The sequence below is a fragment of the Pantherophis guttatus genome, chromosome 18 (assembly GCF_059756535.1).
Source record: "Pantherophis guttatus breed Tessera chromosome 18, ASM5975653v1, whole genome shotgun sequence".
NCBI classification, from domain to species: domain Eukaryota; kingdom Metazoa; phylum Chordata; class Lepidosauria; order Squamata; family Colubridae; genus Pantherophis; species Pantherophis guttatus.
The window spans coordinates 13,978,287-13,997,332 of record NC_142080.1 but is presented as its reverse complement, the minus strand read 5'-3'; the positions used below and the strand labels follow the sequence as shown (position 1 = coordinate 13,997,332).

At 53.9% G+C, this 19,046-nt stretch overlaps 4 protein-coding genes across 9 annotated transcripts in view; 2 read left to right on the top strand and 2 right to left on the bottom strand.

Annotated features, from left to right (window-relative positions):
• The window catches only part of PC (pyruvate carboxylase), a 150,371-nt gene extending 146,758 nt beyond the window's left edge, over positions 1-3,613 (bottom strand). Inside the window, exons 1-2 of one of the 5 annotated variants that reach the window (XM_087881274.1) lie at positions 3,229-3,330; positions 1,315-1,446 (exon numbers count right to left, since the gene is read on the bottom strand). The gene's annotated coding sequence lies outside the window, so the exon portion shown is untranslated. Of the gene's footprint in view, positions 1-980; positions 1,447-3,022 lie in introns of those variants that run through there. The other 4 variants (XM_034427001.3, XM_034427002.3, XM_034427003.3 and 1 more) reach the window with 4 other exon arrangements.
• A 2,244-nt stretch (positions 3,614-5,857) lies between these two features.
• Positions 5,858-8,286, top strand: LOC148111624 (uncharacterized). The gene is made up of 2 exons (XM_087881120.1): positions 5,858-6,587; positions 7,617-8,286. The coding sequence occupies exons 1-2, from the start codon at positions 6,231-6,233 to the stop codon at positions 7,716-7,718; spliced, it is 459 nt and encodes a 152-aa protein (XP_087737246.1). The 5' UTR covers positions 5,858-6,230; the 3' UTR covers positions 7,719-8,286.
• A 2,783-nt stretch (positions 8,287-11,069) lies between these two features.
• LOC148111623 (uncharacterized) lies at positions 11,070-18,884 on the bottom strand. Its single transcript, XM_087881187.1, has 3 exons — positions 18,413-18,884; positions 17,683-17,817; positions 11,070-15,298 (listed from the first exon to the last, which is right to left on the bottom strand). Exons 1-3 carry the CDS (start codon positions 18,882-18,884, stop codon positions 15,009-15,011), a joined length of 897 nt encoding a protein of 298 aa, XP_087737313.1. The 3' UTR covers positions 11,070-15,008.
• The window catches only part of BCAN (brevican), a 28,030-nt gene continuing 27,511 nt past the window's right edge, over positions 18,528-19,046 (top strand). Inside the window, exon 1 of one of the 2 annotated variants that reach the window (XM_034427007.3) lies at positions 18,528-18,664. The gene's annotated coding sequence lies outside the window, so the exon portion shown is untranslated. The remainder of the gene's footprint in view (positions 18,665-19,046) is intronic. The other variant, XM_087881119.1, reaches the window with a different exon arrangement.

Sequence of the window (19,046 nt, the reverse complement as noted above, 5' to 3'; positions counted from 1 at the left end):
GATGTGACAATAAAAGGGTTATATATATATATAGGTATGTAATTGCAATATTAATGCATTGTATAGAATAGATATGTACACAAAAGGAAAGGAAGAATAATGAAAATAATTTGCATATACTTAGGAGATATACTGATACCAGAGAGCTGTAAAGATTGAAATTGTGATATAAAATGAAGAAAACTGTTCAATAAAAACTATTTTTTAAAAAATGCAGCTGCATCTCCTACTCAGCCAGCCACAGGCTACATTGCAAGCAAATGCAAGAAGTCAGAATATGCCTTTTCCTGCAGTGCGCTGTGGCCAGTCCAATCTATATGTTCCCAATGAGATCCAACTGGATCAGCCATGCTCTGTTTTGCCTTCCTAACCCTCATCTCATTTCATGACTTGGCCTAAAATACCTCCAGGTCCCTTCCTTCAAACACCCATCAGCCAGCTGAGCTGAACTTTGATCCCCACCTAAAACAATGAAGAATTGTGGTGCCACTTTCCCCAAGATCCCCTACACACGCACACCCAAATCTTGTTCCAACAAGCATCACATGCTCCCTTTGAAAGTCCTCTTGTTTCAATAGTCAGGGCTAAATCCCTGGCAAGCAATCAACAAACTGGCAGCCAGAGACTGAGGGAAGGGGTGCCACCCGAGGACTCCTATTGAGACTCAATGAGAGGTTGGCAGAAATGTTGCCCTTTACGATGGGAGGGGGGAGGACCCACACCTCTTGGTTGGCTATGGGGCATTCTTAGCAAAGAATGAAAACTCTCCCATGGCAAACCCTCCTTATGCTGAGACTCTGGCAAAGGTCCCCCATTCTTTTGATTGTCAAAAATCGAGGCCAAGAGGGACAATTAACCCTTCACAGCAATGGAGGGAAAGAATGAGGCAGCCGAGGAGCCAGAGTTCTCCAGGAGATTTTCAATTGGATAACATTAGACTGGAAACATTCACCGTGCTGATGAGAAACACAGGTACCTACCTGCCTCTTCTTTGAGTCTTTCAGTGGTCAGCAGAAAGAAAAGCATGCAAGCTTGTAACATTATTTGTAACAATCCTCAAGAAGCAGAACTGTAGCATCCTATCACTCTAAGAGATGCAAGCCCACACTTGCTTTGCCCTCCTTCGGACACATCCTGCACACACTCCTGCACGGGCAAGATCGTGCAGGAGGTTTTTTCTCCTTTATTCTTCAGCCTGTTGAGTAACCCAGGAGGAGGCTGTGTTGCCCCGCACTGCACACCCTCTCCTGGACGGTCCTTGGGGAGGACCCAAACTCAGCTCCCCACCTTCCCCTGGAAATGCCGTTTTCTCACCAGTTTGGGCTTGGAAGCCAGGAAGAGAAGGATCCTCTCAGAAGTCTGGTTAACAGGCTTCGTGCAGAGACTTGAGGGAGTCTGTGAAGGAATTTCCTGTGGAGGTGGGAGGAGGTTCTGCACCACAATGCCCTGCAGCAGGGAAAACCAGGTGCAAACTGACAAAAAAGATCCCCTCTTTCTGCTCCAAGAACCGGTAACACCTAACCCCTTGTCAACCCAACAGCACCCCAAAAAACCACCATCCTAATTATAGCAGTTGGAAATAAAAGGATCTGAAATAGCAGGAAAATTAGATCTTGATGTTTGAAACAACACAGGAAGTCGGCTAATATCAAGGAAATTCAACATTTATTGCAAAAATTTTCTTGCAGCAACCTAAAAGAAGATTCTGCACATGGACATCAACAGATAGATAACATCAAGTATACTCCACCAACTAAGATGGAGAAATCGTTAACAAAAACAGGAGCTGGTTCTGCATCCCCGGCCTCCCAAAACAATATTCCATTAGAATTACACAGCAATGATAAAGGTTTAATAGATGTTATAGAGTGCCTGAAGATCTCATGCATGAAATTCATGATGCTATTAAGATGAGGCAAACAAAAATATGATGAAATAAAGAAAGCCAAGTGAAACAGCTGTCCACTAAAAGGGAGGCAGAAAGCAAAACCCAACAGAGAATCTAAATATACCGTACAGAAGAAGTCTGCAAAAAATCAATGATAGGTACAAAGGTTGCATCACCAAAACAGATCCAGTTAAACAGTGAAGTGGGCCTTAGAAAATACTGCTAATGACAAAGTTGTAGTTGAGAAATACCAGCTGAACCACTTCATGATAAGGCAGTTAAAACGATTTGTTAGCACTGAATTTAAAATCCATCATCTAAAATGTACAGCGCTAAAAAAAATATCCCAAACCACTAAACAACTCTATATAGCACAGGGTAGCAAAACAATGTTCATTTGCCATTCAGACTTAAAGGAGAGGCGGAATGAAAAGGGCCAGATGTACTGGCTGGATGCAGAAGAGGCTCCTGAAATCCCAGTGCCCCTCCCCCCCCTTTGGCTTCAGATTTTGGATTTTGGACCCTTTGCACGCAATCCGTTGGGAAGAGTCCCCCCCCCACCCCTCTGCCCACTTATTGGCCAAGGTGGCAAGAGCTCTGGAGCCACTTAGCATGCAGAGGAGGCCCAGAGGAAAGGCCGGTCTGGAAACAGCAGAATCGCCGGGAGGACCGTCAGCAGCCCCAGGAGACCCCAGTGGGGCGGGGGGAAAGTGCTGGCGGGGGGCGAGGGGGCCCCAGAGGCCTCCAGGGGTCCCGGAGAGGGAGAAGCCCCCCCGCCCCCCCCGCCGGTCCTCCTGGGTCTTCTGCACTGAAGCCCTCCCCCCACGCCCCCCCCGGACCCTCCCATCCCTCGGGGGGCTTCTGACGGGGCTCCTCGCGCTGGGCTCCACGTCCCTCCCGGCGTCTCTCGGCCAGCGGCACCGGCTGGACCCCCGGGCTGCCTCCTCTCCGGCCGCCGCCCTCCTGCCTTCCCGGGGGGGGTTGGGGGGCTCCCGGGCGGCGGGGCCACAGCCGGTGGGGGGCTGGGGGGGGTCGAGGCCGGGACAGGCCCGGGGAGCCCCTCAGCCTCGCCCGGCTCCGCTCTCGGGACATTCGGAGCCCAGGACGAGGCGGGGCCGCTCCCTCCTCACTCACCGGGCCCGCGGCCTTCCCCGCTCCGCCGACGCGCGTCCCGGGCTCTCCCTGGCGAGAGGGAAGCCGGCCGGCCCGCGGCAGAGCGGACGGAGCTGACTTCTCGGGCCGCGCGAACCGGGCAAGGCGAGAGACCTCATGAAGGAACGGCGGGGCGTGACGCTTCGGCCGGCCACGGTGACGTCAGCAGGGACGCTCGCGCCGCTCACCTCGGCTCGGCTCCGGTCCCTCGCGCCGCCAGCTCCGCTTCCTCGCAGCCGGACCCTGCTCGCTCCCGATTGGCCGCTCCCGCGACCCTCCCGCTTCTCACTGGCCTCCGCGGAAGACGCCCCTTTTCTTTCCTCTGTGGCCACGCCTCCCCGCCTCCGCCTCTCCCCTGTCACTCAGCCACACTTTCAAGCCTGGCGCCTTCCAGCCGATCGCTCCGCCCACCTTTCGGAATTACGTCTTCTCGTTGGCTGCTTGTCTCGCCGGGTGTAAGCTCCTAGTGGTTTCTCTTTACGCCAGTCCTCACACCCAGCTCTCTAGCCGCAGCCATTGGCCGGGCGGTCCCACCTCGTCGCTTCTATTGAATCGTTTCTCAAAGGTTGGTTTGTTCCGCCCCGCGCAGAAGGGAGACGGAAAAAATCTCCCGGTCTCTGATTGGCTGCTGGTGGGAGGGGGCGTTCCCTAGGAGGCTCCTGCACGTGGCGCACAGCTGGCCGCCCGCCCGCCTCCCGTTGCTGTTTCTGCCGCCGAGCGGCTCGGACGGTCCTGCCCTGCTGGCCGGTTCAGAAGCGCCGCTGAGCCACTGGACGGAGGGGGCGGCCTTGAGCCCATCTTGGCTGATCTCTCTATTCATTCTGAAAGTATTTGGCCACCGGCTCAGGAGCCAGCCAGAGAAATAAGAAGAAGAATAAATTCGATTTTATTTCATTTATTTTATTTTATTTTTCAATTTATATACCGCCCTTCTCCCTAAGGACTCAGGGCGGTGCACAGCCAGAATTAAGAACATGAAGTACAAATATTAAGAACAATTAATATATATATAAATTTGGCCCAAAAATTTAAAAATCACAAACCAATTAAAACATTTTAAAAATTTAAAAATTTCTTCTTAAGCCAGCCCGTCTTGCTGGAAAAAGTGGGTTTTAAGGGCACGGGGGAAGGCACTGAGGTCTTGGATTCTCCTTATCTCTGATTGACTTAGTTCATGCTTGGATGGGAGACCATGAGAAAATCCCATGCCAGGCGGCGGCCAAGGGAGCCATTTTTGGAATGCTGCCAAAAAAGCAACGAAATCCCTTAACCTTTAGGAAGATATTCTCCAGCCTTTCGAGTCAATTACGACACGCCTAATCTGCTTACACAAATGTTTTTTAAAGATTTCTGAATAACGTTTGAAGTTGCCTTTTCTCCTTTTATTACTATTTTATTGTTCATTACATTTTTATCCCATCTTTACTACGTTATAAATAACTCAAGTGGCAAACATACACAATGCTCCTTCCTCCTCCTATTTTCTCAAGAACTGGCGAGGTGGGTTGGGGACTGAGAAAGAGGCCCTGGCCCAAAATCTCCCAGGTGGCTTCCATGCCTAAGGCGGAACTAGAACTCACCATCTCCTGGTTTCTCCTTGACCCAGGGGTGAAATGTAAAATCTGTTACTACCGGTTCTGTGGGCGTGGCTTGGTAGGGGGGGTAATGTAACTGGGTGGGCGTGGCCAACTTTTTTTTTTTTAACTTTTCAAAACATTTTTTCTAATGCTTTGAAAAGCCTCTCTGCCGATCAGGGAACTCAGCTGGGATCGTCAGAGACTTTTCAAAGCATTTTTTTTATCACCTCTTCGGCCAAGAAGTTGCAGAAAAAAATGCTTTGAAAAGCCTCTGAAGATCCCAGCTGAGCCACACGATCATCAGACGCTTTTTTTTTTTACTTTTAAAAGCATTTTTTCATCGGAAGAGGTTGTAGAAAAAATGCTTTGAAAAGTAAAAAAAAAAAAAGCCTCTGATGATCGGGTGGCTCAGCTGGGCATGGTGGGGGTGGGGCACGCAGGGATTTTTGCTACCAATTCTCCGAACCATCCACCGCCATCGCTACAGGATCGGGCGATCCCATGCGAACCGGGAGCATTTCACCCCTGCCTTGACCATACACCAAATTGCCTCGTCAAACTACTATTTTGATGCCTTTCTGTTCATAATGGCTCGCAGCTTAAACATAAAAAACCCCGCCGGCCGGGACCATTAGCCCACGACCCCAACTGGTCCCTCCCAGAGCCCGGCCGCGGCTTTCCCACAGACAAACGCGGGGCTTCCACCAGGGGACGCCAGAGTCGCGCGGGTGCCGCCTGCCTGCCCGCCCCCCCCGCCCTCTCCCCAGTCTCCGCGGGGAGCGATCCCCAGCTGAAGCCTGCATAGCCGCTCCCGGCCGCTGCAGCCGCCAGACTGGAAAGACTAAGGGAGGCCTGAGCGGGACAAATGAAACGGCCACTGGAGCATTTCAGAGGCCAGTGGAGGAAGGAGCCGGAGATGCGGAGTCTCGGGGGGGGGAAAGGGCTCCGCAACCCAAGCGCACCGCTCCTCCTCCCAGTCACCGCAGGGACTCAGGCCGCCCTGTGCCGCTCACTTAGACCGGGGACTCATCGCTTCCTCGGCCGCCTGGCCTGCCCTAGTCCCGCCGCCCACGCTGCTTTCCCCCTCTGACTGGGGTGAGGGGTGAGCGGGCCCCCTCTTCTCCGAGTAGCCGTTGGGCCTCGGCCTCCGGGAGGTTAACCCAGCGTCCCTCTGGCTGTGCCGAGCGCGGACAGGTGTCCTTTGGACTCATCCACCCCCTCCTTTGCCTCCAGCCTGCAGGAGCAGCTTTGGCCTTAAGGCTCTGCTCCAGAGAGTCACCACCCCGCTGAGGCCAAATTCTACCGGGCTTCCTAAGATCCATCATCCCCTTCCTGAAGAAGGGTGCGGTATCTGCCGTGGGAAGCAGGGAGAGGCCCCCAAGCCCTTTGCTCCCTGCCTGGGGACGTGTCTGTAGGGCCTGTCTTGACCTTTCTACCCCGTCTGAGGGGCAGCTGATAAAAGGGCTGTTGAGAAAGTCCAAAGAGTTCAAGTCTGCAAAAGTCACTCCTCTTCCCCACCTCAACGAATCATGCAACATAAGGGGAGGAAAAAGCTCTGGCTGAGCAGAGCGACTTGACTCTTCGTCCTGCAGCCAGCCAGGCCCCAAACCCCCATGACCAAGCACACAGGCTTCCGGAGGGCCTGCTCGCTGAGGGTGCCCAAGGCCGCAGGGCTGCTGGATCGTGTCCATGGAAGCTCCTACGGCTCCTTGGAGGAGGCTCCTCTCCCCTGGGAAGCCGAGGAGGCTCCTTGGAGGGCGGAGGGCAGCCTGGGCCACAGCCAGGAAGGGGCTTCCCAGGAAGGAGCCAGGAAGAAGGGCAGCTGCAGACACCAAGCCCTGAGCCTGAAGGGGCAGGACATGAAGGACGAAGAGGCCCCCCCGGCAGGTGAAGCCAGTGACGGGCAGCTGCTCATTGGACAGGCTCATGGCAAAGCCCAAGCCAGCAACAGGGTGAAGCGATGCCAAAAGGTAAGGGGAGGAGAGTTCAGCCACTTGGGGGGAGGCAGGTTGCTGCCAAAAGGAGTCTGCCCTCCCCAGAGATTTTTCAGCCAGGACAAGACTGAGCTCCCAAGAGAGCCTCACCATGCCTGCTAGAAAGCTGGTAACCCCGTCCATCATTGGCTTGCCAGATGAGCGGACCAGGTAATGCAGGACAGAAAAATCTGCTGCAGCCCAAAGGCCTCTCTTGTTGCGCCTCAGAGTTGCCACGCAGTGGCAAGGAACAAGACCCTCTCCCTTCTGCCTCCCCACAGAAGCAGGAGGGCTCCCCACTTTGCACAAGTTCCAATCATCCCTGGAACTGATCACTTTGAGAGAGGGTCCCCGTCCTTCCATCTTAGTTTTGTGGCCTCGCTTTGCACAGGTATGGAAGCTGCTCTGGAGCTGCTAAAGCTGATTTGAGGCTTAGCTGGCTGCCATTCTGGCAAGCAAGGGACACACACACACCTTTTCCTGCTGTGTTCCTCCCATAGGATGGCCTGATCACCTACCTGCTTGGACACAACTCCTCCGCCCCCTTTCATCTTTTCCGAAGGTCTGTGACTTTTTCTCTGGGTGTCCATCTGGGCCGCGGAGCATGTGAGACTTGGTGGTATTTTCTACCTTCCCATGAGGAAGGCAAAAACAAGCTGGAGGGGAGCCTCTTCTCTTCTTCCACTCCTTACTATCTTGACTGGCAGATTTTACGTCCCAGCACTGCTCAGCCAAGGCGGTTTCTGAAAGGCCCCCAGAGGCCTCCGTGAGGTTCACCAGGGACCCCAGACTCTGCGCTTCTTTCCCATCCTTTTCAACCTCTGGGGACAAGGACCCACATAGTTTTCTGCAGCTGAGCCAGACCTAGGTCAATCCCACTTCCCCCACTTCGGGCTGGGGAGAAGAGGTCCCCATTGTTATCCTCTTACTTGGGTCCAAATAATTGCTCCATGTAGACAACACATACACACACAAAATAGCCCAGGATGAACCTCAGGGGTTGTGCCTAACTCTGCTTGCCCCCAGCAGGTCAATCGTACCCTCCAGAGGGCCTGGCAGAGCTTCCTCGACAACGTGCACAGACTGACGCTGATGCACTCGGCCTCCCTGCCCACCCGCCGATGGTGATGGTCCTGTTCCTGGAAGCAGCTCCCTGGAAGGAGCAGAGCAGACCCCAGAGAGCCACGGGACAGTCTCTTGGACAGGTCACCCACCAACGGCCCCAGCAAGGATGGAGGACAATTTCTCACAGGGAGGGCTTCCCTGTCAGAGTGGAGAACAGCTGCTGCCCTCCTCCTCCAGTGGGAACTGCCTCAGGCCTTCTCCTGTCCCCGGGTGGCCTGGAGGAGCACCCAGAAGGCAAGGAGATTCAGGACACTTGCATGCACTCTGATTCGTGGACCCTGGTTCTCACCTGTTGATAAGAGAGGGTTGGGCAGCCATATGGACAACTCACCTCAAGCAGGCTTGTGAAGAGCAACGGCCTCTCTCTTCTGCAAAGAGTCCTCCTCATACTGATCAATCCTCCCCCCATCTGCCCACATCTTTGGCACTTGGCCAGCTGCAGGCATCTTGGCCAGATCCTCAGGGATCTCCCAGGACTGTGATGTTGGGATGTGTGATGTTGAGGGGAAAAGAGAAAGGGGGAGGGGGCCTTCTGCCCCTCAAGTGCCGTCAATAAAAGAAGGAAACCAGAGATTTGCTCTACATTCTAGAATTGCAGGGACCATTGAAAGCCCTCCCCCCCACCCCCATGCGCACACACACATACAGGGCAACCAAGGATCAGCAATCAGCGGCCATGATTTGTATAACACATGAGATTTACACAAGGAAAGGGACCAGTGGATTTCCAATGGTTTCCTTGGTATCCATTTGTTGATCTATCAGTGTTCGGAGCTGCAAAAGACTCCAGAATGCTTTGGCAAGGCTGATTTGGGGGGGTTCCTATTTTATCCCCAGAGATCCCCCAAGTACGGTGAGCCCAGAGCTGACCACCAGTCTGTTCTCCATGCCAGTCCCTCTTTCTTGTCTCTGGCTCTTTAAGGGTGGCAGGAATCTTGGTCCTGGCATTTCTCACTTAAGGCCAGACGATGTCCAAACTGGCTTAGTTCATTGCGTTTCAGTATGAGTAGAAGTCCATTGCCTGTGTAACCAGTTGGGTGAAGGGTTCTTTCACACTGACTGATGTGGGATATGGGGTGTTATGTGAAGGTGGACTGTAACCCGCCTTCTTTGGCTTTGGTTGAAGATTTGCAACCAAAGTTAGTGGCCAAGGTGACCTGAAAATGCAGCTGCCCTCCACAGGCCACCTCACTGTCTTCAGGATTTATCTACCCTGCCTGAGGAAGGACAAAAGAGTTTTGCTGGGCATTATATAAACCAATCAAAGAAATCCAATTTAAAAAGCATTTGGGGGCCAAACCAGCTTGCTCCCCCCAGGACCAGTTGCCAAAGAGCCCAAGAGAGGGAGCCAAGGCCACTCTGGCCAGACAGCTGTGGGTTCTGCATGTTCAGCCCTACTCAAATGTCACCAGGCTCCTCTAGGTTGAGAGCTGCAAGGAAAGATGCCAAAGGCGGGAGGACAAAGCTGGGCCAAGAGCTGGACCCACCTGGAAGCAAGTGACAGAGCAGGACAGACTTAGGAGTCACAGACTTGGCTGTGAATTTAGCGCAGTTCACCTTCACACAGAAATGTGCTAAAATGTACTGAGGACAAAAGGGCACCCATAGTTAAAGTGTATGGCAACATAAAAGTTAATCAAGGCACAGAAGCTTGTCTCTTCACAGCGGCCAGCCGGCTGAAAGGAGGAAAGCAGAACGGAGCAAAAAGCAGTGGCCACAGATGCCTCTTGATGGCTGGGTGGGGTAGAGGGTCTCCTTCGGGGAGGCACCCCGAGACACAGGACAGAGACCCTTTGGGGGGGCAGCCAGATAGAGACCTCATGGCAGAGTCCAAGTACTGAGGTCCTGACACGGCAGGATAATTCCTTCCCACATTTTAAAGCATTACAAGGGCCTCCCATGAAAAAAGCCAAGATCCAGAGCTGAGCAGTTCCCATCATATGGCCAGATACTTCAGGTAGACTCTGAACCCTGAGGCTTCCCTGCTCGGCAGTGGTTATAATTGGGAAAGTGCCCCATCTGGAAAGCAGCCCGTTTCTGAGCACCAACCTGCTTCCACTTCATTGTCCCCCTGCCCCCCAAAACCACATTGAAGGGCAGTTCCAAGCTCTGTCAGACGGGATCGAATCCAGGCTGATGTCTCCGATTTCAGGGAGAATCATCATCCCAGCTTGGGGAGGGGGGGGCAGGGCACTGGTTGTCATGTTTTGGGGGGCATTTGGAGGATCAGGATTGGGAGAGAAATGTGCCCACTGCTGCTGGTGTGACGGGGAGGGGGGCTCTGGAGGTGGGGTGGGCTGCTGGCTGAAGTGCTGCCCTCCCCCCCCCCAGCAAGAGAAGCAGGATCAGGGGAAAGGGGGCTGAAGAGAGGCTACTCTGGCCGCATCTTTTGCAGGGTGGGAATATCTTATGGTACACAAGAGGCCTCTCCCCCTTTGGTCTCTCAATCCGTCCGGGGCAGCCAATCTGACTGCTTGGTGGCCAAGACAAAACAGGGACCCTTAGAGTCTAACTTTCCAGCCGGCCCTTCTCATTCCAGAGAGAGGTCCTTGAGAGGCACAGAGAGGCATCACGCCTGGGGGGGATTTCCTGTGACTGCTGCTCTCAGACCCACCCACCCCTTTCAGAGGAGATAGATAACTTCTGGGCTCAGCTGACCCATAGGCATCCTTAGTGTGACCCCACCAGGACAGCCATCCCACCCACCCCTAGTGGCAGATCTAGGAGTCTTTGCAGCTGCAATGAAAATCCTGGAACCCAGAGTAGGACCCCCTTCCTGGATTTAGCCTATCCTTTCCAGACTTCCAAGCAAGTCTTGAGCAGAAGGGGGTGGGTGGGGTTTCTTTTGCACTTAACTCTGCTACATTTTGCTGCCTGCTCAAGCCAGCCACAGTGGCTGCAGGAGCCATGCTCAGTCCCCAGCCTGACCTCTCTTGGCTCAGCCCAAGCTGACCAACCAAGTGCACTGGCAGAGGTGTGCACGGTTTTGCGCATGGGACACGCCTGGCGAGCCCAGAGGTTGCACTGCTGGCTTGAGGCTGGGGCATCATCATTCACTCAGCACCCCAGTCCCCAGGCCAGCTGGCCGGCCAGCTGCAGTGGTTTTGGTGTTCCTTGCTGAGTCTGCAGCTCCAGGCGTCTCACTCTCCGGTACAAATGATCTCATGTGCGGAAGCGCCTAAACCAGCCTGGGGATGGCTTGGGATGCCTCCAGGTTGCCATGGAGAGCCAGGATAGACATTGGGGAGGAGGAGGAGGAGGAGGAGGATGCCACATCCACATCAGCCCTGGTCTTTTCCACCACTTTTGCAACCGAGTTCTGCATCTCTCTAAACCACAAAGTCAGAATTTCCAACTTTAAATGATATTCTTTAGTCACAGAGCAATGATAACACTTATATGATGCTTTTGTTGTTTAGAATCATAAGGCTGAAAGTTTAACCCCATATTCTGAGCAGGGATCTTCAGATCACCCCAGATCGAGGGCTGTGCCTGTGCCAGGGGTGAAATGCTCCGGGTTCGGACTGGATCACCCGATCCGGTAGTGATGGCAGCGGGTGGTTCAGAGAACTGGTAGCAAAAATCCCTGCGCCCCCCCCCCTCACCATGCCCAGCTGAGCTGCACGATCATCAGAGGGTTTTTTTTTTCTTTTAAAGATTTTTTCTACAACTTCTTCCGCCAAAAAAATGCTTTTAAAAGTAAAAAAAAGCCTCTGATGATCCCGCGGCTCAGCTGGGATGTCAGAGGCTTTTCAAAACATTTTTTTCTGCAACCTCTTCCAGGGAAGAGGTGGTTAAAAAAATGCTTTGAAAAGGCTCTGATGATCCCAGCTGTGTTCCTGATCGGCAGAGGCTTTTCAAAGCATTTTTTTGCATTTGCAGAAAAAATGCTTTGAAAAGTTAAAAAGAAAAAGAAAAGTTGGCCACGCCCACCCAGTCACATTAGCCCCCCCCCCACCAAGCCACGCCCACAGAACCGGTAGTAACAAATTTTACATTTCACCCCCGGTCTGTGCATCCTTTGCTCGCAGCCTCCTAGGATGGAGCCACCATCTGGGAGGGAGGCTGCCCCCCCTCTCCTCTTCCTCCTGCTCAACATCCACAGCCAGGAAATTTCTCCCTTTCAAAGCCATACAAAGCAGCAGCAGCACCAGGCAAAGGGACAGGACAGGAGATGGAAGGACATTGCAAAGAGTCCCAGGGAACTTTCAGGCTCACCTGAGGCTGGAGGAAGAGAGCAAGAAGGAACCGTGATGGGCCCTCCTCTGGGCAGCCTGCAGGAGGGGGCTGTGGAGTCTCTCCCCAGCAGAAGTCAAGGGGTCCAGGAGGAAGCCCAAGGAAATGGGGAGATCCCTCTTTTTCTTTACCAACCTGGAGAGCCTGAATTCTATTCCTGCCTGAGGCCCAAAACCAGCTGGTGGGCCAATCCTTGTCTCTCAGCTCTGGGAAGGAGGCAGTGACAAACCACCAAGGAAACTTCAGGGACCTGTTCAGGTGGTGGCCAGGAGTCAACATGATGTGCGTGAAGGCACACACACACACACACACATGCACACAAACCACACAGACTTAAGTGGGAGAGACGAGACTGCAGCATCAGTACAATGAGCAGACCCTTCTGGTAAACTCCCACTCTCCGGGGGGGGGGAATGAATTCCGCTTAGTGCTCTGGTCCCCAAACTCCCCGGTTCCTGCCTGCTCCTGCGCTGGGCTGTGCAACTGCCTGTCCTCCTTCTCCTCTTTAGAAGTGCTGACTCAGGCAAGCAAGCCATGGCTGCACATGCAATTCTCAGGCGCTCCTCTGGAGAAGCAGAGGGTCAGGTCAGCATCTCCCGTGGCTCCCTTTGCTTAGCCTCCGTCAGCTCCAGCCATCCCCAAGACAGGCCGAAAGCTCCTTGCAGTCAATGGCTCTGGGGAGGGGGGGCATCCTCCACAATGGCCAACCCCTCCCTCCTTTTGGAAGACCTGAAGGCCACAGGGATGAAGCAACAACCATGGCATCCTGACAGGAAGCTGTCACCATTTCTCAGGAGAAAATGGCACATTTTCCATCTAGGACTGTGCTGTGAAGGGCAGCAAACTTTTCCCCAGATCAGCTGCCTTTGGACTCCATTGGTAAGTGGAAACAGGAGGGGGAGGGGGAGGGGGTAGGGTAATGAGCTGCAGCTGCTCCTCCAGTGAGACTGGCTCCCTCCTCCCAAATGGAAAGATCTGGGCACCAGCGGGAAAACAGCCAAGCCCTGCTGTGGGTTTGGGGCCATGCCTGGCTCTGGGCTGTGGCTTCTGCCTCCTTCCTCCTTCGGACAGCAAAGCCAGCCATCGTCCCCTCTGCTCTCCTTTCTTTTGCCCCCTCCGCATCGACTCTGAGCAGACCCCTCCCTCTGAGGGGTCTGGAGACTCAGCCAGTCTGCCCCAAGGAGAAATCCATTGCTTGAGGGGAGGAGGAGTCCTCTGCCCACCTCAGGATTTTGCCCAGGGAACCGAAAGAGATCTCTCCACCCTCGGGAACTCCAGCAGCTAGCAGAGGAGACGTGGTCATGGCTCCTTTGGATCAGCTGCTTTTGTTGCAGTTGCCTAGAAAGCTCCTGCAAGCTCTAGCAATGGAGCCAGGTTAAGGCCCCTGGACTTCAACCATTTCACCCATGACAGGCGCCTACCCAGTGCTTGAATGGGGATCCCATCTGCTCTGAGCCCTCCTCACTCCTGAACTTCTTTCCAAGTTCAGCCCTTGCACCCATATCCTTAGACCGGAGGATACTTTCTGAAGCCCTTTCAACTTGAGGAGGAGGAGGAGGGAGGTTTATGGCTGTGCACACCAAAACATTCTTGCTCCCCTCCCCCCAGTGATTTCAATGGGCTGCAGCTGAAATGCCCTGTTCACACCTATAGGTACTATAGCACTCCTGGATCTCCTCCCTGCCAGCTCAAAATGGGACAGTGCTCCATGCCCCCACTCACTTTGGGGGTGGGCAATTCTGCATTAGACTGCCATTAGTGCTCATCTGCCACCAATTCCTGTGCCACCCAGGCTGGGAGTCCTTGTACCCATGTGGGCGCTGCTGGTGATCTGAAGCAGCAACGGGAAAGGACCCCTTCCAGCTACGGAGAGGTTGGTCTTCTGAACTCTCCACTCTCTTTTCTGAGCAGACACACATTCCTGGATCAGCCTCACCTGGAGATCAGATGGCATGAGTTAGGGGTCAAAAAAAGCCAGGTGGAGAAAGAAAACAGCCATCCTTGTCCCTGATGTATGTTGTTGTGGCCCGTCAGCGGCCTGTGCTGATCCGTTTAGTAGCTGATTCCGACAACGAGGAGGCTGGTGTGGTGCTGCGCCAGCAGCCTGTGCAGCTGGCACTCGAGTCAGACAATGAGGAGGCTGGAGAAGATGTGGTGCCAGAGGCGGGGATTCAGTCAGGGCCTTCAGAACCTCCAGAAGCTCCCATAAGTGAAGAGGAAGAAGAGGAGGAGCCTCTTCTCGCTGCACGAGCACGTAGAGCTGTTAAAAGTCAGGAGTGGCTCCTCAGGAGGAGGTCTCCTTGAGAGTCAGGCTTAGGGCTAATTCGCCACTCCCCTAGCCTATTTAAGGAAGGATGCCGACTGATGCAATTTGCAGGAAACAACTTTGTTCACATTCCTTCGTGTCTTGATTCCAGAAACGTTTGAGTTAGCTCTTGTTTTTCTCTTGTCAGTTTTTCTACAAATTGCTTCTGGGCATTCTGCCAACCACAGTAAGATTATGGTTATCTGAAATATTGTGCCTCAGATTTGAGTTATTATTCTTTGGATTCTTGTCAGCTGTTAATGAAGTTAAATTAAAAGCCTTTGTTCAGAAAAGACTGATTTAAACTGTGTTCGAACAACTACTAAGAAAGCTCATTAGTAGTCCTAAATTAGTAAACTAAGGTTTGTACAGACTTTGTGTGTGTTGCATTCTTAGGGGTCCGTAGGTGGGGCAGAACATATGTGGGTGCTTTGTCAACACACATGCAAGACCAGTGGGACCTTGATCCCGCCATCTTGCCTTTTTTTGACCTCTCCCCCAAATGCTCCTTGGTCTGGCGTTCTGGGACCAAGAGGCTCAAGCAGTTCTCAGAGACCCCAGTCTCATGATTACATAAACTTTTCTTGTGGGGTTGATATTAAAAAAGATTCTGTGTTTTGTTATTTCTCACATGAGAGAGAGCAATATTGAAAAGCTAAGAGGAAAGCTGACATTCCTGAGCCCCCAGAGCTAATTGGTGAAACCAGGTGGACATTTTGAAGAAGTCACGGCCTTCTAAGAAAAACTCATTCTTAACCAAAGTTATCTGGATCTTCTGACTCCCAGCCAAAGCATCGAAGGACCGGGAGAAGAACTGAAAGGGCCAGCCCAGTCCTGCTGCTGCTGCTGGAGGAACCTTCTGGGCAAGTCTCTAGAGTTGCACAATGTATTGGAAAGGAAGTCTTAGGAAGACATAAAATTAACCTCATAATTCTGGCTTCATTAGCAGTTCTGAGTGTGGTCGGGAAGAATGTCTTCTGAGGCTGGCTTCTCTTGATCTTTTCTCTCAAAACTTTCAGTTCCAGGGTCTCTCTGATAGTTTCTTGTGTGAGGACAAAGACAGAGGTCAGGAAGAACAACAGTAAAACATCCCTAAGAGAAGCTTGTATCCCAAGCCAGGCTGGGGTCCTGATCCCCTGCCATTCACTATGGCATCATTGTGAACCACCCTCTATTGCACACGCACGCACGCGCACACCCACACCCACAATTGCTCAATGTTCTCACCCAGAACAAAGAGTCTTTCCGTTCCAGCTCTCAATCGTGGTTCATGGTGTGGTTCAGGTCACCTTGGCCAGGAATGGCTGGGCCCCTCGACCGGGGCTCCTTCTGGGAACACCCCAAGCAAGCTCTCTACTCCTTTGGGGGTGTATAAACCCTAATGCCTTCAGGGAAGACTCCTCAGGCTTCAACGCATCCCTCCATCCAGACAGATGGTATGGAGAAGCAGAGCTGATACCATTCCTGGTGACCATTTCTCCCTGGGAAATGGACACTGAGGGTGGGGAGAGGGAGCTTTTGGACATGTTCTTCTCTAAACTCATCTCTTGAAGAAAGAGGGGCCTCTTTCTCGTCATCCCCAGACCAAGAAGGCTGTTAGTCAATGCTATAGGAAGCTGCTGAGCGATCTAGCAGGATCAATCAGTCACTTCCCTCTGCCTCTTTCGAGCAGGAGCTCATTTAAAAGGAGCAAACAAGGTTGGTTCAATTTCCAGACCAGGTCTAAAGGATATTTCTGAGCTCTTGGGATGATTTCTAGTCTTTACCTCTTTAAAGACTGGGGGGGGGGTTGCCACAAAGAGGTGCATCTACAGACATTCCCCTTTGGCTAAGTTGAATAAGCCAAGATACCTGGCTTTGTAGGTCAGAGAGCTGTCAAGTTCCCATCCACGAATACTAAAAGCCATGCCAAAGAATTGGACACTTCGGCATGTACACAAGCAGAGTGCAAGCTGGCAAGAAAGAGGCCAAGTCTACTTCCAAAGTGCCCTGCAGAGTAACTTGAGGGCTCCAAAAGAGCATCTCAGAATGGCTGAAAAGCTTTGCTGGTCTCTCTTGTACAATTCTGTGCTCTGGTGAGTGTCCAGTCAGAGTATAACTTCACTTCTGCTCTATTTCTGGTGGTTTTGTTGTCTGGAGATCCCCAGAAGATCCAGCAGAATTCAAGATGCTGCATTGGAAGCCATCGGTTACTTTTCTAATAAAATGGTATAAGCTGACTAAATCGATCCAAAAGAGAATCCAAGTCAGAAAGTGGGGGTCTATCTCCCTGCTTCTGCAGAAAAGCTTCTTTTCTGAGCTACTATTTGAATGCTAAGGTTTATGGGTTTAAAGCAGGGGTGAAATGTAAAATCAGTTACTACCGGTTCTGTGGGCGTGGCTTGGTGGGGGGTAATGTAACTGGGTGGGCGTGGCCAACTTTTTTTTTTTTTTTACTTTTCAAAGCATTTTTTCTAATGCTTTGAAAAAAGCCTCTCTGCCGATCAGGAACTCAGCTGGGATCGTCAGAGACTTTTCAAAGCATTTTTTTACCACCTCTTCGGCCAAGAGGTTGCAGAAAAAAATGTTTTGAAAAGCCTCTGAGGATCCCAGCTGAGCCGCGCGATCATCAGAGGCTTTTTTCTTTTTACTTTTAAAAGCATTTTTTTCATCGGAAGAGGTTGTAGAAAAAATGCTTTTAAAAGTAAAAAAAAAAGCCTCTGATGATCGTGTGGCTCAGCTGGGCATGGTGGGGGGAGCGGGACAGGGATTTTTGTTACCGGTTCTCCGAACCACCCACCGCCATCGCTACCGGATCGGGAGATCCGGTCCGAATCGGGAGCATTTCACCCCTGGTTGAAAGTTGTTAGCAACCTACATCTCACAGGCAGCTGCTGCAGAAGCCCCGGGATCTTCCTGAGGGAAGGCTCCGGACAAGAGAAAACAGGGCAGATCTGTCGGTATGTTCATTGTCAAAGCTGCGTGCGCCCTGCCTAGATTCACACGTGTGTGTCCTGCTGTTTCCTTTCTCTACCCGTGTCCTCCAGAACTTGGAGTTGGCCCCTCAAGGTCCAAGAAAGGGGTGACATTTGTCCCATCTTCAAGTCCGCAGAAAGAGCCAGCACCCGGGTCCGTATGGGATGAATTAAGGGAAGGTTTTGGATTTCCTGCTTTGGGAGGAGAGGCAGCACCAATGGCTCCCACTCGGAACATGTGGTGGGAGCCCAGGAGGTGGTGATTTTTGACAGATGGCTGGGCCCCGATCCACGAGGCGTGCGGTCACTTCCAGGAAGGGAGAGCTGCTCCTGCCCCCCACCCTGGTGGCCCACGGGTGGCTCCCTGCTCACTTGGGATCAGCTGCCAGGGACGGGCAAGCAAGCAAGAGAAGCGGGAAGGAAGTTACCCCTCGGGTCTTCAACCATTGGCCTCCGGCCCCTCAGAGCTCACCTTTCGCAAGGGCTTCCCGCTGCCCGAAGGGAAAGGCTCCGGAACCATCCGGGGCGGGAGGGGGAGGGCGCGGCTGAAGAGTCCACTCGGCGTCGGCCGCCTCGTCACTCGCATCCTTCGCGAGGCGTCCCAGACCTGTCGGGAGAAGAGGGGGAACGCTAGGCGGGCCAGGCAAGGGAAAGACCGCGGGGAGAGCGGGGGGGGGGGGTGGGATAATAAGCCTGCAGTGGGAAGAGACTCCGGGCTACCGCAATTGCCCGCGATCCGCAAGAGCTACCCGGGTTCCTCTGCCCCTCTCCGCCCCGTTCGCATTCCCCCCAAAATGCTGATTTAGTGGCGCTCCAGGATATCAGGAGTGCAGAATTTGGCCTAGACTTTTAAGCTGCCGTGAACTGAACCAAAGTGCGGGGGGGGAGGGGGGGAGCAAAGAGGCAACGCTTCCTAAGAAAGGTTGATGATCTCCCCGCCCCACCGCCCCACCACGCTTGGTCGCGCGCCGAGGCGTTTCTGCAGCCGTCAAACCCTGAGCCCTGCTTGGCCAGCACCCCTATGCAGCAGCTGCTGGACCCTCCAGAACCGCCGCCCATCCCGAGAGACCTCGGCTCGGGCCCCCGCACTCCCTTTGGGTTGCTTGCAGGCGCTCCTCGCGGGTGGGCGCCCTTCCACCGCCGCCCCCTCTGTGCGGCGGCTTTCGACCTGCCCCCCCTTCCGCCGCACCCCTAACTTGAACCTGGTCCGCAGCGGGCCGAGCCGGGGGAGGGGGGTTCCGGCACCTGCGCTCCGGCGCAGCCCAAGGGCCAGGGCGCTGCTCGAGGGGGCGGGGCGAGGAGAGGGGAGGCGGGGCGCCCTGCCCTCCCGGCCGTCCCGCCGCTCCTCCTGCCCGGCCGGCCTTCCAGCGCCGCAGTTCTGCACCGCAGTGGCCACCGCAGCGCCAGGGCCGTTCTCCCGGGGGCGCGCGGGCTGCTTCTCCGCGCCGGAGCTGGTGAGTCCCGAACGCGCCGCGCTTCTCCGCGCCCAGCGGGGCTCCCGTCGCGGAGGCGGTGGCGGTCAGTCGGGCTCGGGCGGAACGGCAGGTCGGGCCGGCCCAAGTGCGGAGCATCTTCCGCACCGCCGCCCGGCCCAAGGCGGCGAGACTGGCCGCGGCGGATTTGCGGGCTGCGGTCCGGACTTCGTGGCGTGACCCGGGGGGAGGGCGTTGGCATTCTTGGGGAGCAGCTGGAGTCCGGGGGACCCTCTCCGCTCCCTTCTCTTCTGGCCTCGGCAGCCCAAGAGAGAGAGAAGGAAACGGGCCAGCGTCGACTTCTTCGGGAAACGGGGGTGGCGGCTTCTACTTTCCGGGGCCAGGAGTAAGGTATCCAGAGCCA